Here is a 21470-nt window from a genome sequence, read left to right on the forward strand (position 1 = left end):
CTGGCCAATGGGAAACCCTGTCGTGGGAGAGGGACGTGCAGAGGAAAGGACAGGGCGGGGAGCTAGTGGTGGCGGCTCCAGCAAAAGGGGACTTTGTTTCTGGAGCTAACTGTTATAGGCCTGAGTGAGGGCTCTTCGGACATGGCAGAAATCCCACAGCGCATTGTGTTACCAAGTCTTCCAGAGAAGCACAAATTCTTCCAAAATGGCAGAGTTTCAAGAAGAGTTTCAAGAATCCCTAGGAGGATTCCCCCCTCCGCAAATGAATGTAGAACAAAGTGGTTGGGTCTAATTTGCCAGAAGCCTAGATTATGCTTGGAAGATGATAAATGAACAACTTTCTTACCATATTAGAGGGTACTTCCCCAAAACTAACTTGTCATCATGCATCTTGGTCAAGACCCATATTTCCCTCTCCCAAAAGTGATTTTCAGGTTCAAAATTTGTTTGAAGTCAATTTTACTGGGGCACAATTTGCATACAATGAGGTAACCCTTTGGTTTAGGTGCAACACAACTTGGCTGGGGGGTGGGGTGGGCTGGGGAATCAGTTCTCTTTCACCCTGAAAACGCTGTTTATTTTTTGTGCTACTAGGGTTGGAACCCAGGGGCTTTCCACCTCCGGATTATACTCCCAGACCTATGTAATATTTTATTTGGAAACAGGGTCTCACTAAATTGCCGAGAGCCTCACTAAGTAGCTGAGGCTGGCTTCGAACCTGTGATCCTCCTGTCTCAGCCTCCCAAGAGCAGGGATTACAAGGGTGCACCACCACACCCGGCTGAGAAAGGTGTTTTAAAGACTTTGTCTCTCCTCCCACATTTGTCATTAAGCTAAGGTTACACTGACATATGCCAATAGCAGTAACATAGAAGGTATTGATAATGCCACCAAAGTCAGGAATTCAAGTGTTATCATCTTTTTCTTTTTCCTTTTTTTTTGTGGTACTGGACTTGGAACCCAGGGGCATTCTACCTCTGAGCTATACCCCCAGCCCTATATTTTATTATTTTGAAACAGGGTCTCAGTGAGTTGCAAGGGGCCTCAGCTGAGGCTGGCCTTGAACGGCCGCCCAGTCTCAGCCTTTCAAAGGCCGAGATGACGAGAGTGCGTCACCTCGCCTGGCTGAGGAGTTGTCATCTTATTTGTTTGTGAGGCTGAGCTGCAGGGAGGGGCAAATGTGACTAAGTTTATTCCTCCTAAGAAAAAAGCAATTCAGTGCATCAGTGATAAGTCTATAAGCAAGTTGTAATGTGATTACTCAGCCACGTTCATGCTACTGAAAATGGGGTCTTCTGATGAATAAGCTTACTAGCGGAGTTATCAAATATATTTATAGCTAACCCCTTTATTATATATGTAGGTCACTCGTTTCCTACAGAATAGCTGTAAAAGGGTAAGGGAGGTAACTATTAATTGGGCACATCCTGATGCCGGACAGGTAAGTTCTTGTGTCAGAAGAACCAGAGGCAATGAAATAGAAACAAGATTCTTGCTTGGGCAAAAGGAAGGCATAACACTGACAGAGTATCCGGCTCCCAGGACAAAGAAGAGAACCAGTTTTCATTCATACAATCGGGGCTGTTAGCAAAGGGGTAGTATAAGTGTTTAGGAATGTTGATTAGTGTTAGGTACATTTCTTTCTTTCTTTCTTTCTTTCTTTCTTTCTTTCTTTTTTTTTTTTTTTGCGGGTCTGGAGATGGAATCCAGGAGCATTTTACCTCTGGGCTACATCTCCTGCCCCTATTTTATATTTCTTTCTTTTTTTTTTTTGTGGTACTGGGGGTGGAACCCAGAGGCTTTCTACCTCTGGGCTATACTCCCAGACCTATTTTATACTTTATTTGGAAACAGGGTCTCACTAAATTGCTGAGAGCCTCACTCAGTAGCTGAGGCTGGCCTCGAACCCGTGCGATCCTCCTGTCTCAGCCTCCCAAGCGCGGGGATTACAAGCGTGCACCACCACGCCCGGCTCTATTTTATTATTCTTATTTATTTATTTATTTATTTATTTATTGGTGGTACTGGAGGTGGAACCCAGAGGCTTTCTACCTCCGGGCTATACTCCCAGACCCATTTTACATTTTATTTGGAAACAGGGTCTCACTCACTAAGTTGCTGAGAGCCTCACTACTTAAGTAGCTGAGGCTGGCTTCGAACCTGCGCGATCCTCCCGTCTCAACCTCCCAAGCGCGGGGATTACAAGCGTGCGCCACCATGCCCGGCTATTATTCTTTATTTTGAAACAGGGTCTCACTGAGTTGTAGAGGGCTTCACTAAGTAGCTGAGGCTGTCTGTGAACTGCAATCCTCTGGTCTCAGCCTCCCAGATGCTGGGATTACAAGTGTGTGCCACCATGCCCAGCTGTTAGGTACAGTTCATTTTAAAAAATGGGATTTTTCCATTTTCTGTAAGGGCACTTTAGCTTCGGAGGAAGGCAAGACTAGTCTGTCAGTCTGGAGCCAAATTAGTTTTTCATATTGATGCCCCATCCTTTATGATCAACCATCTTTACTTTGTGATAAGGATGAGTTCTGTGGCTATGAATAGACCATAGAGAGCCAGGCATGGTGATGCAAGCTTGTAATTCTAGTACTTGGGGGCTGAGACAGGAGGATTGCATGTTTGAAGCCTGCCTCAGCTTAGTGAGGCTCTCAGCAACCTAGTGAGACCCTGTTTCCAAATAAAAACTAGGTCTGGGGGTGGAGCTAGAGTTCCCTGGGTTCTATCCCCAGTACCAAAAATTAAAGAGAGAGACAGACGGAAAAACAGACACGGGGGGGGGGGCGGGGGGACTGAGCACAATGACACTGGCCTGTAATCCCAGTACTTGAGAAACGGAGACAGGAGGATGACAGGTTCAAGACCAGCCTGAGCAACCTAGGGAGACCTTGTATCAAAAAAATAAATAAAAAGGGCTTGGATTAAATAAAAAATAAAAAGGGCTGGGAGTGTAGCTCAGAGGTAGAATGTTTCTAGGTTCCATGCCTGGCACACACACACGCACGCATGCACACGCACACACACACACACACAAAAAGGAGAGAGAACATGCTTGTGAGAGAGCAAGCAAGCACATAGGTGGAGAGTAGAGGAAAGCACAAAAAGCACAAAGCATGGCAACTCACAAAGTCATGGGCCCTGAAAATGTGCTGTTTCCAGTAATTTCTCTCTCTCTCTCTCTCTCTCTCTCTCTCTCTCTCTCTCTCTCTTCTCTCTTCTCTCTCTCTCTCTCTCTCTCTCTGTATGTGTGTATATATATATATATATATTTTTTTTTTTTTTTTTTTTTTTGCGGGTCTGGGAATGGAACCCAGAGGCATTCAACCTCCGAGCTACAGCCCCTGCCCTATTTTTTATTCTTTTATTTTGAAACTGGGTCTCACTGAGTTGCAGAGGGCCTAAGTAGTTGAGGCTGTCCGCGAACCGCGATCCTCCGGTCTCAGAATGCTGGGATTACAAGCACGCGCCACCATGCCCGCCTCAATAGTTATATTGCTTTTTTTCTTTTTCTTTCTTTCCTCCTTTTACTTTATGTGTGTGTGTGTGTGTGTGTGTGTGGTGGTACTGGGGATGGAACCCTTCTACCTCCGGGCTACACTCCCAGACCTATTTTATACATTTATTTGGAAACAGGGTCTCTTAAACCAGCGAGGCTGGCTTCGAACCTGCGCGATCCTCCTGTCTCTGCCTCCCAAGCGGGGGGATTACAAGCGTGCGCCACCACGCCGGGCCTACATTGTTGTTGTTGTTGTTGTTTTTGGCAGGTATGTATGTCTTCAGTACTAGAGACTGAACCCAGGGGCATTCTTCATCTGAGCTACAATCCCAACCCTATTTCATTTTTCATTTTGAAATAAGGTCTCACTAAGTTGCCAAGCACTTGCCTTGAACCTCGCATCCTCTTGTCTCAGCCTAACAGGTACTAGAATTACAGGTGTGAGCCACTGCCCCCAGCAATGTTGCTTGTTAATTTTTTTTTTTTTTTTTTTTTTTTTTTGTGTGTGTGTGTGGTACTGAGGTTCCTGGAAACCCTTCTACCTCCGGGTACACTCCCAGACCTACTTTATACTTTTTTATTTGAAAACAGGGTCTCTTAAGCCAGAGAGGCTGGCTTCGAACCTGCGCGATCCTCCTGTCTCCGCCTCCCAAGCAGGGGGATTACAAGCATGCGCCACCACGCCTGGCTTGCTCGTTAAAATTTTAATTTGCAGCATCCCGGCCCTAATGATGCACTTGGACTTTGAAGCTGATAAGCACATACCAGTTGTCTTGTTGTTGTTGTTGTTGTTTGCAGTACCAGATATGGAAACCAGGGGCATTCTACCTCCGGGCTACACCCCCAGCCCAATTTTTTATTCTTTATTTTGAAACCGGGTCTCACTGAGTTGCAAGGGGCCTCACGAAGTAGCTGAGGCTGGACGTGAAATGCGATCCTCCGGTTTCAGCCTCCCAAATGCTGGGATTACAAACGTGGGCTACCACGCCTGGCACATACCAGGTTTTGAACAGCTAACAAGCTATGAGTGAGGGCCCAGGAGTGCATTTGTCCTTTGTGCCTATGGTGGCCCCTGTCTTATTGTGGAAAAAGGCTTTGACAACTCAAGCTAAAATTAATATTAGCTTTGCCGAGCATGGTGGCACACACTTGTAATCCCAGTACTTGGGAGGCTGAGACAGGAGGACTGTTTATATTCGAAGCCAGCCTTAGTTACTTAGTGAGGCTTTCAGCAGCTTAGTGAAATCGTTTCCAAATAAAATATAAAATATGTCTGGGAGTGTAGCCTGAAAGTAGAAAATCTCTGGGTTCCATCCCCAGTACTACAAAAACAAAACAAAACAAAATTAATGTTGGCTTCTTAAGAGATATAAAAATGAGCATTATATCAGCATAAGATTATTTAGATGTACGATTCTTGCAAAAGGTTGTCATGGAATTTACCTTTGAAAGGCAGAATCTTTGATTTCTGGAAATACGGTATTTCAAAATGGGTTTCTTTCACTAATTACGTGTTATCTCTGTGGGGTGAGATTTGGGGGCTTCCACTTATTTTTTTTTTTTGGTGGTACTAGTACCTCTGAGCTACACCCCTAGCTCTTTTTATTTTTTATTTGGAAATAGGATCTTAGCAAGTTGTGGAGAGCCTTACTGAGTTGCTGAGGCTGGCTGTGAACCTGCAATCTTCCTGTCTCAGCCTGGCAAAGCCAGGATTCAACATGGATCCCTCTGGATCAAGGTCAATGTGCTTGGAATTAGTTTGATGAGTTTATTGCTTTTGAAATAACAACTCTCCCTCCTCCACTATTTGATGTTACTATTCCTCATTCAAGACAGCTCATCTAACACTTCTGCATGAATTTCCTCCTTAGAGATTACATTCCAAACTCTTTTATCTTGCTCTGGCACTTTGTCAGATTTTATTTATTAGTATGTATTAGTGAGGATTGAGCCCAGGGGCATTCTACCTCTGAATTATACCCCCAGCCCTATTTTTTTTGTTGTTTACTTTGAAACAGAGTCTAAGTTACTCAATGCTTCACTAAATTGTTGAAGCTGTCTTCGAACCTGTGATCCTCTGGTCTCAGCCTCTCAAATTCTGGGATTATAGGCCTGTGCCACCACATCCAGCTTGTCAGTTATTTGAATAACCAGAATATGCCACCTCCCTAAGGAAAGAGACCACTCCCTATACTTTTCATACCCATTTAGAGCCCCTTTTACAGAACAATTCGAGCAGCAAATGCTCCATCAATACTTGTTAACATGTAACTCAAATCCTTGAAAACGGGTATGTGTTTTGCACCTGGCAAAAAAGTTATTTACAGCTGGGCATGTTGTCGCACACCTCTAATACCGGTACTTGGGAGGCTGAAACAGTATTGCAGGTTCAAAGCCAGCCTCAGCAAATTAGCAAGACTCTCAGCAACGCAGCTGAGATTGTTTCTAAATAAAATTAAAATAAAATTCGGCTGGGGGAGTATAGCTCCGAGGTAGATTACCACTGGGTTCAATCCCCCGTACCACAGGAGAAAAAAAAAAGAAGTTATTTCCAATTTATCTCACTTTTGGCAGAGTCAAAATACCTACTTAACTCAGCCCCTCACCTTACTTCTCCCACAACTTAAGGTTCTGTTTAGGGTTTCTCTCACAGAAAGTCTGTGAGGCACAAACTCGTAATCAAGGTCAATTCTTACTCTCCTAAGAATCCTGCTCCCATTAACAGAAGCCATATCATGAGACCATCTGCAGCATCTGGTACTGTATCTAGATGATAGAATCGCACCGTATAAAAATGATTCCCGGAAAGAGAGTGCGGAAAGATTGTCCCGGAAACGGGTTGGATGGGCAAGTGCCAGAAACTTAGGGGGAAGTACATTCCAGATCTGGCTAGTCAGTGTCCTTACACGGACTTCGGGAAAAACTGGAAGTGGATTTCAGCAACAGAATCCGGAAGGATTAAGTTCCTTTGGCCTAAAACAGGAAAAAAAAAAAAAAAAAAAGTGAGCCGGGCGTGGTGGCGCACGCGTGTAATCCCAGTACTTGGGAGGCTGAGACAGGAGGATCGCGGTTCGCGGACAGCCTCAGCTAATGAGTGAGGAGGCTCTCTGCAACTCACTGAGACCCTGCTTCAAAAATAAAAAACAAAAACAAAAAAAAATAGGGTTGGGGGTGTAGCTAAGAGACAGAACGCCCCAGGATTCCATCCCCCGTATTGCAAACACACACACACACACACACACACACACACACACACACACACCCCAAAAAACAAAAAAGGAAAAAGTAGTGCAGTTCCATGGTTAAGCTTTATGAGGTAGTTATCAGCTCCCGACACCTACAAAGCGGCAGCACCAGCCACAGCCACAAGGAAAGCGGCTCCACAAGGTCCCTCTTTGGGCAGTTTTTCAAATTGGCTCAACCCAACTTATTGCCACTGACTCGCGGAAACTTGCTAGCCGGAGCCGGAGTCCAAGCCGGAATCTTTGCAAAGCGTGCGGACAGATAAGCGCATGCGCAAATCCTTTCGCTATGCGGACCAATCGCAACGCAGTGATGAGAGTTGCGCCTGCGTAGTAGGCCTCCAGTTGCAGTTTCCCTTCCCTGGCTCTAGCAAAGCGAGCTTTCCTATCCAAAGTCCACCCTAAACTGGGAGGAGGAGCCTGCGTAGTGTGCGTGTGAAGGGAGGGGGCAGCCGGACTCGTGGCCTTTGACCCATCTGTCTGTGCGGGAGAGGAAAAGGAAGGAGGAGGTCCGGAGTAGCGGTTGCGGAAATGTTCCGATGTGGAGGCCTTACAGCGGGTGCTTTCAAGCAGAAACTGGTGCCATTGGTGCGAACGGTGTGTGTCCGAAGCCCGAGGCTGAGGAACCGGCTCCCAGGTGACTTACCCATCCCGGGCCATCCCCTACAACCCCCCAACGTCCGAAGGGCAGCGGTGCCGTAATCTCCCTATGCAGCGCTCCCCCTGCCCTGGAGAAACTTAAAGTCAGCGTGCCTTGAATTCCAAATTGGCGGGATACGGTAGACCCTGAGTTTGCTAGCAGAGGAATCGGCTCAGCTTGCAGACCTGACCTTCAAGAGATTTGAATTCCAGTGGTCGGCTTGAGGCCTTTACTTGGGAGGGTTTTCTGTTCAGGGACAGCAGAACAACCGAGCGCCTCATATTGTCCACTGCCGCCTTCCTGCCACCATCCCCCACCTCGCCTTTTTAAAACAATGAAGTCAAGTAAGCTTTGTCATTTACTCATTGTGAGACTGGAAACTGGACATTTAAGTCCTATGCCTAAGTTTCTTCCGTAAATGAGGATAATACTCTTTCTACCTGCCAACCTCAGATAAGATCTATAGATGTGAATGCCCTAAGAAACAGAAACTGTGTGGTTAATACAAGTAAGCGGTCAGTTGTCCACCAGGCACCAAGATAATTGTCTCGGAATTAATTTTGTGTGTGGTTCTGGGGAAATGAACCCAGAGCCATAGTACCTCCGAGCTCTATTTCATTTTATTTTATTTTTTGAAACAAGGTCTCGCTAAGTTGCCGGGACCTCACTAAGTTGCTGAGGCTGGCTTGGAACCTTCTATCCTCCTGTCTCCGCCTCCCACATACTGAGATTACAAGTGTATGCCACCACGCTGTGCTGTGCTTCGGAATTAACGTGAGATGCCTGGTCAGTGTAATTCTTGGCAGGTTTTTAATGCTTCAAAGAGAGTTTGCACTGTATTTGCCCTCCATGAAATCGTTTCAGCAGATTTTAGAACTTGAAGGGATTTTGTGGTAAATTTCAACCCACTCATTTAATGGATAATAATTGAAGCACAAAGAGGTGAAATTGCTTGCCCAAGGTCACATAATTAATAGGTACAGCTAAGGCTAGTTTGCCAGTCTCTAGGTTCCCAATCCTCTTGCTATAACCCTACCCTGTTTCATAAAGTTTGACCTCAGAAAGTTAAGAATGAATTAGGTTCTCTTCCCAGTATTAGACTATTGTGCATCAGATATACATTAATTTATTTGAGCATGACTTGCATCTGCTTATTTTCAACCTATACAACTCCACAGGGATAATGAATAATACACCTCTAAAAAAGGTGCAGTTTTGTCATGCGTGGTGGCGCACGCTTATAATCCCAGCGCTTGGGAGGCGGAGACAGGAGGATTGCCCAGGTTCGAAGCCAGCCGCGCTGGCGTAAGAGACCCTGTTTCCAAATAAAAGTATAAAATGGATCTGGGAGTGTAGCCCGGAGGTAGAAAAGCCCCTGAGTTTCACTCTCACCACACACACACACACACACACACACACACACACACACACATACAAAAGGTGCAGTTTTATCAGTATTTTTTTCTGGTAGTACTAGGGATTGAACCTAGGGGCATTCTACCTTTGAGTTAGACCGCCAGCCTTATTTTAATTCTTATTTTGAAACAGGGTCTCACTAAATTGTTAAGGGCCTTGCTGATTAACTGAGGCTATCCTGGAACCTGTAGTCCTACTATTTCAGCCTCCCAAGTACTGGAATTACACAGGCATGTGCCACCATATCCAGCTATTATTGATAATTTTTTTTTTGGTGGTACTGGGGTTCCTGGAAGCCCTTCTACCTCTGGGCTACACTCCCAGACCTATTTTCACATTTTTATTTGGAAACAGGGTCTCCTAAGCCAGCGCCCGCGGCTGGCTTCGAACCTGCATGATCCTCCTGTCTCTGCTCCCCAAGCGCGGGGATTACAAGCGTGCGCCACCACGCCCGGCTATTGATAAATTTTGAATAATCATCCCAGGACATTTGTATTTACTATATCAGAAATTATTGTTCAGGCTTTGGCAATGTAGAAACACCTTCTAGCTGCCTTAGAAATAAAGAGTAGAAAATATCTTCTGCGAGTTGTTGAGGTCTTTGTAAATGTGCATTTAAATAGTTTTTCCAGTTGCTATAGCTAAGAACCTCTCTGCCCTACCTGTGTGTGTATGTGTGTGTGTGTGTGTGTGTGCGCGAGAGAGAGAGACAGAGAGAGAGAGACAGAGAGAGAGAGACAGAGACAGACAGACAGACAGACAGAGACTACGGATTGAACCCAGGGGCATTCTACCTCCAAGCTACACCCCCAGCCCTATTTTTTATTCTTTATTTTGAAACATGGTCTCACTGAGTTGCAGAGGGCTTCACTAAGTAGCTAAGGCTCATTCAAACCTGCAATCCTCCTTCTTTAGCCTCCCAATTACTTGGATTACAAGCATGACAGCACTCCCAGCCTGCCTTAGCTTGTGTGTGTGTGTGTGTGTGTGTGTGTGTGTGTGTGTGTGTGTGTGACTAGGGATTGAAAGCAGAGGCATTCTATCTCTGAGCTACACTCCCAGCCCTATTTTTTATTCTTTATTTTGAAACAGCGAGACAGGAGGATCACGGTTCGCTGAAAGCCTCAGCTACTTAGTGAGGCCCTTTGCAACTCAGTGAGACCCTGGTTTTTTTTTTTTTTTTTTTTTTTTTGGTGGTACTGGGGATGGTAAGCTTTTCCCTCCGGGCTGCACTCCCAATTTATTTTATATTTTTTTATTTGGAAACAGGGTCTCTTTTTATTTATTTATTTTGGTGGTACTGGGGTTCCTGGAAGCCCTTCTACCTCCGGGCTACACTCCCAGACCTATTTTTATATTTTTATATTTTTATTTGGAAACAGGGTCTCTTAAACCAGCGATCCTCCTGTCTCGTCTCCCAAGCTCGGGGATTACAAGCCTGCGCCACCACGCCCATGGAAACAGGGTCTCTTAAGCCATCTGAGGCTGGCTTCAAACCTTCGCAATCCTCCTCTCTCTGCCTCCAAGGCGTGGGGATTACAAGCGTGCCACCTGAGACCCTGTTTCAAAATAAAGAATAAAAAATAGGACTGGGGGTGTAGCTCAGAGGTACAATGCCCCTGGGTTCCATCCCCAGTACCGCAAAAAGAAAGAGAGAGAGAGAGAGAGAGAGAGAGAGAGAGAGAGAAAGAAAGAAAGGAAAGAAAGGAAAGAAAGACTCACTGAATTGCAAAGGACCTCACTAAGTAGCTGAGGCTGTCCATGAACTGGGATCCTCTTGTCTCAGCCTCCCGAATGCTGGGATTACACATGTGCACCACCACACCCGGCCTGCCTTAGATTTTAAACTAATGTCTTGCCAGATGCAGTGGGTTTTTTGTATCAAAGTGATGGTGTGTGTGTAAACTGCACAGAAATTTACACAGAAGTACTGATAACCTGAATATTTTTATGCACAGTGGTCTTTCTATTGTGTAATTACTCGCTAAGACTCACAGCTTTAGATGGGTACAGTGGCACACACCCGTAATTCCAGCTATTCAAGAGGCTGAGGCAGGAGGACCCCAAGTTTGAGGCCAGCCTGAGCAATTTATTGACTCTGTCTCAAACTAAAAGCTAAAATGAAAGGGCTGTGGATATAGCTTAGTGATCGAGTACTTGCCTAGCATGCAGGAGGTCCTGAGTTCTTTTCTCAGCACTCAAAAAAATAAGAAAAGAAAGGAAGAAAGAAAGAAGGAAAGAAAGAAAGAAAAAACAAAAAGGCTCACAGCTTTTACTAGCATTCAGAAGTCTGACCAAAAGTTCTCACCAACTAAATACACATTTGCAGTTCTCCTTTGAAGGTGTTCCATCCACAGTGTTACTGTTGAAAAAAGCCAGGCGTGGTGGTGCACGCTTGTAATCCCAGCATTTGGGAGACTGAGACAGGAGGATCACGGTTCAAGAACAGCCTCAGCTACTAAGTGAGTTCCTTTGCAACTCAGTGAGACCCTGTTTCAAAATAAAGATTAAAAAATAGGGCAGGGGGTATAGTTCAGAGTTAGAATGCCCCTGGGTTCCATCCCCAGTACTGCAAAAAAAAAAAAAAAGAACAAAAGTACTGCTGAAAAATACAAACTTGAATGATTTTTGTCTGTTGCATAGATTTGTTTTAAGTCAGTCTACTGTAGAAAATATTCTGACTTCCTGACATACCCATCTATTTCTTTGTACACCCTTATTATATGTGCTTTGGCCATGTACCAGAGTATGACATCACCTGCCTTTAAAAATGAGTGAGGATAAACTTGGCGTGGGAAGCTGAGACTGAAGGCTCACAGTTTTCTGACAGCCTCTGCTACTACTTAGGCCCTCTGCAACTCATTGAGACCCTGTTTCAAAATAAAAAGTAAAAAATAGGGCTGGGGGTGTAGCTCAGAGGTAGAAAAAATGGGTGAGGATAAGCTGGGCATGGTGGTGCATACTTGTAAGCCCAGTACTTGGGAGGCTGAGACAGAAAGATTACAGGTTCAAGGATAGACTTAGCAAGTAGTGATATTGTCATTAACCTAGCAAAACCGTGTTTCAAAAGAAAAACAAGGTGGGCATGGGTGTTCATGCTTGTAATCTCAGTATTTGGGAAGCTGGGACGGGAGGATCGCAGGTTCACAGCTAGCCTCAGCTACTTAGTGGGGTCCTCCAAAACTTAATGAGACCCTGTTTCAAAGAATAAAAATTAGGGCTGGGGGTGTAGCTCAGAGGTAGAATGCCCCTGGGTTCAATCCCCAGTACTGTACATTTAATAAATAAGTAATAAAAACAAAATAGGGCTGGGACTATAGCTCAGAGGTAGAATTGCATTTTCTCTCATTTCTTTTTTACATAGTAACATCTGCCATGTGCTTTTGCAGAGACAGGCAAAAGGCACGGTATATACCCCACTTTCTCCTCTGCACCCCTCCCTATTTCTTTGCCAGGTCGTTAGCCAAACTGATTCAACTTCATGACCCAAGGCTCGAATGTTTGGTATTTTTCTACATTTATAATCCTTTTCACCTCTTTAAGCCGGGTGTGATGGTGCACGCTTGTAATCCCTGCGCTTGGGAGGCTGAGACAGGAGGATCACACAGGTTTGAAGCCAGCCTCAGCTACTTAGGCTCTTGGCAGCTTAGTGAGACCCTGATTCCAAATTAAAAAAAAAAAAAGGTCTGGGAGTATAGCCCGGAGGTAGAAAGCCTCTGGGTTCCACCCCAGTACCACCAATAATCCTTTTCACCTCTTTAAAGTAGAAATAGAACTTTTTGGTACTCTGGGCATTCTTCCTCCAAGCTATACCCCCAGCTCTTTTTTTTTTTATTATGAAACAAAGTGTTACCGAATTACTGAGGCTGGCCTTGAACCTGTGATTACTCCATTTCCGCCTCTAAAGTACTGGGATTATACTGGGATTACACCCATGCATGAGCTACTAAACCCAGCTAAAATGGTACTGAAGCTTGGAAAATGAGTCTTCCCGCACTCTTTTGCTTAGACAAGGCTTTCCAGAAGAAAAAGCTTTGGCAAGTCAGCCCTTTCTGGAACCAGATAATAAATTATATTTTCTCGAATTTTGTAACTTTTTGAGAGAGTTGGCTTTGTGTCGACATTTCTTCTAGATGATGTCTTCAGAGATTGCTTGGTGGTCATATAAATTGACCCTATGACAAAACCCAAACCTACTCCTGGGAGTAAAAATTAGAATGAATCAGAAGCTCCAGGATTCCATCCTGGGAATCTATATTTTAAGAAGCCTCTGGGTGTAATTCATATAATCAGACAAGTGTGGGAAAAACTGTTTTTTTTCCCTTGGTGGTACTGGGGTTCCTGGAAGCCCTTCTACCTCCGGGCTACACTCCCAAACCTATTTTATACTTTTTTTTAAAATTTGGAAACAGGGTCTCTTAAGCCAGTGTGGCTAGCTTCGAACCTGCATGATCCTCCTGTCTCCGCCTCCCATGTGCGGGGATTACAAGCGTGCGCCACCACGCCAGGTAGAAAAACCAGTGGCTGTTTCCCTTCAGTTCTATTGCTCTAATGGAGCACCTGTCGTTCTCTTATGATTTTTGTCACGTCCATTTTCTCATATCTACAATAGCAGTATTTAAATTAGATACTACCAGAGGACTGGAATTATGTCATCTTATTATTTTTTATTTATTTATTTTTATTTATTTATTATTTTTTTGGTGGTACTGGGGTTCCTGGAAGCCCTTCTACCTCTGGCTACACTCCCATGGGCTACACTCCCAGACCTATTTTTATACTTTTTTTTATGTGGAAACAGGGTCTCTTAAACCAGCTTGGCTGGCTTCGAACCCGTGCGATCCTCTTGTCTCCACCTCCCAAGCGTGGGGATTACAAGCGTGTGTCATCACACCTGGCTGTTACCTTATTATTCCTGGGTTCTCAGCATCTTGTACGGTCTCTGGCATATGGTAAATTCTTGGTAACTAAACCTTAGTACTGTGAAAAGCTTTGCAGAATAGATTTTTTTTTCTCTCATCCAAATCATTTTTCCTGCCGGGCGTGGCGGCGCACGCTTGTAATCCCCGTGCTTGGGAGGCTGAGACAGGAGCATTGCACAGGTTCGAAGCCAGCCTCAGTTATTTAGTGAGGCTCTCAGCAACTTAGTGAGACCCTGTTTCCAAACAAAGTATAAAATAGGTTTGGGAGTATAGCCTGGAGGTAGAAAAGCCCCTGGATTCCACCCCCAGTACCACACAAAAAAAAATCAAATAATTTTTCCATCTGTGCTTTTCATCAGAGTAGTTCATACTGAACTATAGTTATTACCACTCTGGTTCTTCTAAAATTCCAGCAAAGAGCTGACACTTAAAAAGGCTGACAAAGTTAAGTAGTTGTCAGCGTCTTTATAAAGAAGTATCTACCAGGACACAGTGGCACATGACCCTAATCCTAGTACTTAGGAGGCTAAGATAGGAGTATTACAAATTTGAGGCTAGAGTGCTGTGACTTAGCAAAACCTTGTCTCGAAATTAAAAAAAAATCTAGAGCCAGGCATGGTGGTGCACACTTGTAATCCCAGCATTCGGGAGGCTGAGACTGGAGGATCGCGGTTCGCGGACAGCCTCAGCTACTTAGTGAGGCCCTCTGCAACTCAGCGAGACCCGGTTTCAAAATAAAGAATAAAAAATAGGGCAGGGGGTGTAGCTCGGAGGTAGAATGCCTCTTTGTTCCATCCTCAGAAGACCCCACACACACACAAATCTAGATGTGGTGGCACACATCTATAATCCCAGTATTTTGGCAGCTGGGACTGGAGGATCACAGATTCAAGACCAGTCTCAGCAACATAGTGAGACTCAGTAACCTCATGAGACCCTGTTTCAAATAAAAAAAGAATAAAAAGGACTAGGGGTGTAGTTCAGAGATAGTATGCCCTTGGCTTCTATCTCCCAGTACTACTCACATACACACAAAGGTGAGCTGACGGCATAACTCAGATATAAAACACCTCTGGATTCAATCCCTAGTACCACACAAAAAATATCTAGTGACGGGGGGCACATTATATGGGCTTTTCCTCCCCTATTTTCTCCATGTTGGAAAAATCAGTTTGATGGTCAGGAATCAAAACATATCTTTTAACTATGTGATGTTCCTAGATGCTTCAGTGTGCGGGTGAATTTCTGGAAAGGGTCTCCTGGGAGTATGGGGAAAAAAACCCAGGAGATTATGAAACGTACAGATAAGAACTTGCTGGTTTAGGTACTATCCTAAAACTAGTCTGCGGTGTTTAAGGTTACTAATTCATAATTAAGTAACTTGAAATAACTGGGATATATATGGCTAAAACATCTTTGCAAATAATTTTTTGTGTGTGATACTGGGGATTGAACTCAGAAGCATTCTACCTTTGTGCTATATCCTCCCAGCCTGATTTTATTTCTTATTTGGAAACAGGGTCTCACTAGGTTGCCGAGAGTCTCACCCTTGCTAAGGCCTATTTTTTATTCTTTATTTTGAAACAGGGTCTCACTGAGTTGCAAAGGACCTCACTAAGTAGCTGAGACTGTCCACGAACCGCAATCCTCCTGTCTCATCCTCCCAAATACTGGGATTATAAGTGTGCGCCACCACACCTGGCCTGCAAAGAATTTTTTAAACATTCAGTCAAGCCAGGCATGGTGGTGTGGACCTGTAAAATATAAAAAAATAGGGCTTGGAGTGTTGGGAGTTAAAATGTCCCAGTACAGAAAAATGTTCAGTTATACTGGGCCTGGTAGTACTTTCTTGTAATCTTAGTACTTGGGAGGCTTAAACAAGAGAATTCTCAGGTTTCTGGCCAGCCTCAGTCACTTAGTGAGGCTTTCTGCAACCTAGTGAGACCCTGTTTCAAAATAAAGAATAAGGCTATGGTGGCGCATGCTTGTGATCTCAGCATTTGGGAGGCTGAAACAGGAGAATCACGGTTCATGGCCATCCTCCTCAGCTACTTAGTGAGGTACTCTACAACTTAGTGAGTCCCTGTTTCAAAACAAAGAATAAAAAAATAGGGCTGGGGTGTAGTTTGGAGGTAGAACGCCCCTGGGTTCAATCCCCAGGACCGCAAAAACAAAAAAAAAAAAAAAAGAAAAAATAAGGCTAGGGTGTAGCTCAGAGGTAGAATTCCTCTGAGTTCCTTCCCTAGTACCACAAAAAATAATAATAAAGTAAGGCTAGGGGTGTAGTTTGGAGGTAGAATGCCCTTGGGTTCAATCCCCGGTACCATACACACACAAACAAATTCAAAATACTGAAGGTGTGGTTCAGAGGTAGAATGCCTCCGGGTTCAATCCTCAACACCAAAATAGTCTTTTTGTAGGTAAAAACATTTTGATTAATAGTAATAGTGTTGTATTACATTTCTTTTCAAGCAGTAGCTTAAATAATAACCAATTTATTTTTTCAATTCAGTTTATTTTTCTTGGTACTGAGATGGAACCCGGGTACATTGTATTGAGCTACACCTCAGCCTTTTCCCCTCTCTTTTTTCTTTTATAGCAGGGTCTTGCTAGGTTGCTGAGAGTCTTAATAAGTTACCGAGACTGGTCTCAAACCTAGGATTCTCCTGGCTCAGCCTCCCAAGTACTGTGATTACAAGTGTGCTCTCCCATGCCTGGCTTCAATTTACTTTTTTTTTATGTGAGTGGACTAGAAATTGAACCTAGGGACATTGTACCTTCAAGATACATACCTAGCCTCCTTTTATTTTTTTTTTGAAACAAGATCTCGCTATTTTGCTGAGAATCTCACTGCTTGCTTAGGTTGTCCTTGAGACCAACATCCTCCTGTCTCAGCCTCCCAAATACTGAGATTACAGGTGTGCACCACTATGCCCAGCTTCAATTTACTTTTTTTATTTATTTTGTGGTACTGGGGATGGAACCCAGTAGTATTCTACCTCCAAGCTGCATATTCCCAGCCCTATTTTTGATTCTTTATTTTGAAACAGGATCTCACTGAGTTGCAAAGGGCCTCACTAAGTAACTGAGGCTGTCCGCAAACCATGATCCTCTGGTCTCAGCCTTCCAAATGCTGGGATTACAAGAATGTGCCACCACGCCTGGCAACTTTTTATTTTTTGAAACAGGGTCTCACTGAATTGGGAAGGGCTTTGCTAAGTAGCTGAGGCTCTCTGTGAACCACAATTCTCTGATCTCTGTCTCCTGAATGTTGGGATTGCAAGCGTGCACTACCATGCCCAGCCTTCAATTTACATTTATTTATTTATTTACTTACTTATTTTTGTGGTACTGGGGTTTCTGGAAACCCTTCTACCTCTGGGCTATACTCGCAGACCTATTTTATATTTTTATTTGAAAACAGGGTCTCTTAAGCCAGCGCGGCTGGCTTCGAACCTGCGTGATCCTCCTGTCTCTGCCTCCCAAGCGCGGGGATGACAAGTGTGCATCACCACACCTGGAATTCAATTTACTTTTTTTTTTTTTTTTGGTGGTCCTGAGGGTAGAACCCAGAGGCTTTCTACCTCCGGGCTATACTCCTAAACCTTTTTTATATTTTATTTGGAAACAGGGCCTCACTAAGTTGCTGAGAGCCTCACTAACTAGCTGAGGCTGGCTTCGAACCTGTGTGATCCTCCTGTCTCAGCCTCCCAAGCGCGGGGATTACAAGCAATCAATTTACTTTTAAATATCTTCTTTGTGGAAAAGATCTTTTTAAGGCAAATTAAGGCAAAAGTTGTTGAACTTCCTATATGCTTAGTTTTATCATTTTGTGTAAAGCAAGCAAAAACAATAAACAGATAATATTGAATTAAAAGAAAGTTGTTATGATGTCTGAATTTAGTATCTTCTAGTTAAATATACAGCGTTTTTTTGTGTATGGTACTGTGGATGAAACCCAGGGGCTTTCTACCTCTGGGCTACACTCCCAGACCTATTTTATATTTTATTTGGAAACAGGGTCTCACTAAGTTGTTGAGAGCCTCTCTTAAGTAGCTGAGGCTGGCTTCGAACCCGTGCGATCCTCCTGTCTCAGCCTCCCAAGCGCTGGGATTACAAGCGTGCTCCAGCACGCCCGGCTTCAAATATACATATTCTTAATTTTAAAATGCTGTGTTTTGAGCCGGTGTGGTGGCATACGCTTGTAATCCCAGCGCTTGGGAGGCTGAGACAGGAGGATCGCACGGGTTCGAAGCCAGCCTCAGCTACTTAGAGAGGCTCTCAGCAACTTAGTGAGATCCTGTTTCCAAATAAAATATAAAAAAGGTCTGGGAGTATAGCCCAGAGGTAGAAAGCTTCTGGGTTCCACCCCAAGTACCACCCAAAAAGAAATAAATAAAAAAATAAAAGAATATGTATATTTGTAAATGAACCTGAGCATGAGGTTGAGGACAAACTAAATTCATTGATCTTTGCTTGACCACGTGGAACTTTTTCCGGCCAGTTTCATTCTCTAAGCTCTGAGAGTTACCTATTTCTACTTCTAAGGCTTCATCATTTTTATGGGCTTTTGACAATCAAAAGCTTGTCCAAACAGAGATAAACTTCTCCCCCTTTCACATTTTTATTTTCATGATTTGTTGTTATTTCCAAATATAAACCATTTTATTGTATGCGGTAATGAAAAATTCTAAAGCAGGAAAGAAATGACAAAGAAAAGTATGTCTCCTTTTCTAAGAGCATGGGGCCAAAGTCTCATCTGTAATTTAGGAATCAAAGTAGGACTATCAAGTTTAGTAACTCATTTGCAGGCCAGTATAAAACTTGACCTGAATTGAAGAGAGGCTGCTTATAATTTTCTAACCCTACTTAGTGTAATTGGCCATAGAAATACTAAAGTGTTTGATCTGGCTTGCTGCTCCTTACCATGCCCGCTGTCAGTGCATGGTATATGAACTCTATACTTAAGACCAAACAAGTCTGAGTTCCCAAATACATGAGGTGTCAAGGTTTTAGACAAAAGACTGCAGAGCTATATTGGCCTTGTTACTTTTACCTCACTTACTATGTGAAAGCAAGAGGGAATGCTCCTTATATTTTATTTGTGTGTGGTACTGGTGATTGAAACCTGTGGTATTCTACCTCTGAGCTAGCTATACTCCAGTCCAATTTTATTTTTTTATTTTGACACTGAATCTTACTAAGTTGCTGAGGGTTTTGCTAAATTGCTGAGGCTGCCCTGTGCTATCCTATCCTTCTGTCTCAGCTTCCCAAGTACTGGGATTATAGGCTTGGGCCACCACACCTAACTCCCTCTTTTTTGCATAGAACCCAGGGGTGTTCTACCTCTGAGCTGTATCTCCAGCCCTATTTTATTTACTTATTTATTTATTTTAAAAATTTTTGCAGTACTGGGGATTGAACCCAAGTGCATTGTACCTTCAAGCTACACTCCTTATTTTTTATTCTTTATTTTGAAACGGTCTCATTAAGTAGCTGAAGCTGGCCGTGAACTTGCAATCCTCCCGTCTCAGCTTCCCAAATCCTGGGATTACAAGCGTGCACCCCTATTTTACTTTTTAAAACAGGATCTTAAACCAGGCATGCTGGCATATGCTTGTAATCCCAGTACTTGGTAGGCTGAGGCAGGAGGATTGCAGGTTTATGACCAGTCTCAGTTTAAGGCCCTCCAAAACTTAGCGAAACCCTGTTTCAAAATAAAGAATAAAAAGCCTGGTGTGGTGGCGCACACTTGTAATCCCAGCATTTGGGAGGCTGAGACTAGAGGATCGTGGTTCACGGACAGCCTCAGCTACTTAGTGAGGCCCTCCGCAACTTAGGCCCTGTTTAAAATAAAGTAGCTGAGGCTGGCTTCAAAAAAGCATTTTAATTTTAATTTTTTTTTTAGTGGTACTGGAGGTGGAACCCAGAGGCTTTCTACCTCCGGGCTATACTCCCAGACCTATTTTTACATTTTTTTATTTGGAAACAGGGTCTCACTTAAGTTGCTGAGAGCCTCACTTAAGTAGCTGAGGCTGGCTTCGAACCTGCGTGATCCTCCTGTCTCAGCCTCCCAAGCGCTGGGATTACAAGTGTGCGCCACCACGCCTGGCGTCCTGTTTAAAATAAAGAATAAAAAATAGGGCAGGGGGTGTGGCTCAGAGGTCAAATGCTTCTGGGTTCCATTCCCAGATCCGCAAAAAAAAAAAAAAAAAAAAAAGAAAGAAAGAAAGAAAAAGAAAAAAAAGAAAAAAAAATAGGGCTTGGAGTGTAGCTCAAGAGGCAGAATGACCCTGAGTTCAGTCCCTAGTACCCCCCCCACAAAAAGGTTCTGCTAAATTCCTGAGGGCCTTGCTAAATTGCTGAGGCTGGCCTCCAGCCTGTGATCCTTCTGTCCTAACCTTCTATATACTGGGATTACAGGTGTATACCACCACACCTGGCCAAAATCAATCTCTTTATTTGTTTTTGCTGGTGGTACTAGGGTTTAAACCCACAGCTTTGTGTGTCGGTAAGCAAACACTTTAACACTGAGCTATATCCCAAACCCTCTCTTTGTGTGTGTGGTGGGTGGGCACTGGGGATGGAACCCAGGGACATTCTACCTCTGAACTACACCCCCAGCCAATTTTTTGTGTGTATGTGGTGCTGGGGATTGAACCCAGGGGGATTCCACCTCCGAGCTATACCCCCAGCCAGATTTTTTATTCTTTATTTTGCAACAGGGTCTCTAAGTAGCTGAGACTGTTTGCGAACTCAGACTGTCCTGTCTCAGCCTCTCAAATACTGGGATTACAAGGGTGTGCCGCCACGCCTGACCCACCAGCCCCTTTTATTTTTCAAAACAGGGCCCCACTACTTTGCTGAGAGTCTGGCTAAGTCATTGAGGCTGGTCTTGAACCTGTGACCCTCCTGTCTCAGCCTCTCAATGGCCTGTGCCATTTCAACTGGTCCTATTTTTAATCTCTACAAGTCTATGTAGGATTCCACTACCAGGGCCTATTCTGTTTCTTTTATTTTTATTTTTTTTTTATTTTTTGTGGTACTGGAGGTAGAACCCAAGGACATTCTACCTCTGAGCTACACCCCAGCCCTATTTTTTTTTTTTTTTTGGCGATACTGTGGATGGAACCCAGGGGCATTCTACCTCCGAGATCTGCACTCCCAGCCCTGTTTTTTATTCTTTATTTTGAAACATGATTATACTGAGTTGCAGAGGACCTCACTAAGTAGCTGAGGTTGTCCGCGAACTGCGATCCTCCTGTCTCAGCCTCCCGAATGCTGTAATTATAAGCGTGCGCCACCATGCCTGGCTCCCAGTCCTATTTTCAATTCTTTATTTTGAAATAGGGTCTTACTGAGTTGCAAAGGGCCTCACTAAGTAGCTGAGGCTGTCAGTGAACCCAGATCTTCCTGTCTCCGCCTCCCAAATGCTGGGACCATAGGCGTGCGCCACCATGCCCAGTTCCTATTTTATTCTTTTTGTGTGTGTGGTACTGGAGTGGAACCCTGGAGCTTTTCTACCTCCGGGCTACACTCCCAGACCTATTTTATACTTTATTTGGAAATAGGGTCTCACTAAGTTGCTGAGAGCCTCACTAAGTAGCTGAGGCTAACTTCAAACCTGTGCGACCCTCCTGTCTCAGCCTCCCAAGCACGGGGATTACAAGCGTGTGCCACCACACCAGGCTTATTCTTTTATTTTGAAACAGGGTCTCACTAATTTTCAGATGGTTTCACTAAGTTGCTGA

At 44.0% G+C, this 21470-nt stretch overlaps 1 protein-coding gene across 3 annotated transcripts in view; it reads left to right on the top strand.

The window, feature by feature from the left end:
* Positions 1 to 7272: 7272 nt before the first annotated feature.
* Positions 7273 to 21470, top strand: part of AIFM1 (apoptosis inducing factor mitochondria associated 1) — a gene marked incomplete at both ends in the record, with an annotated part of 55350 nt that continues 41152 nt past the window's right edge. For all 3 annotated transcript variants that reach the window (XM_080718590.1, XM_080718591.1, XM_080718592.1), the window contains one exon: positions 7273 to 7378. In XM_080718590.1, coding sequence (XP_080574716.1) covers positions 7273 to 7378 — 106 coding nt within the window. The remainder of the gene's footprint in view (positions 7379 to 21470) is intronic.

The sequence above is a fragment of the Muscardinus avellanarius genome, assembly GCF_963383645.1.
Source record: "Muscardinus avellanarius genome assembly, chromosome: X".
Taxonomy (NCBI): Eukaryota; Metazoa; Chordata; class Mammalia; order Rodentia; family Gliridae; genus Muscardinus; species Muscardinus avellanarius.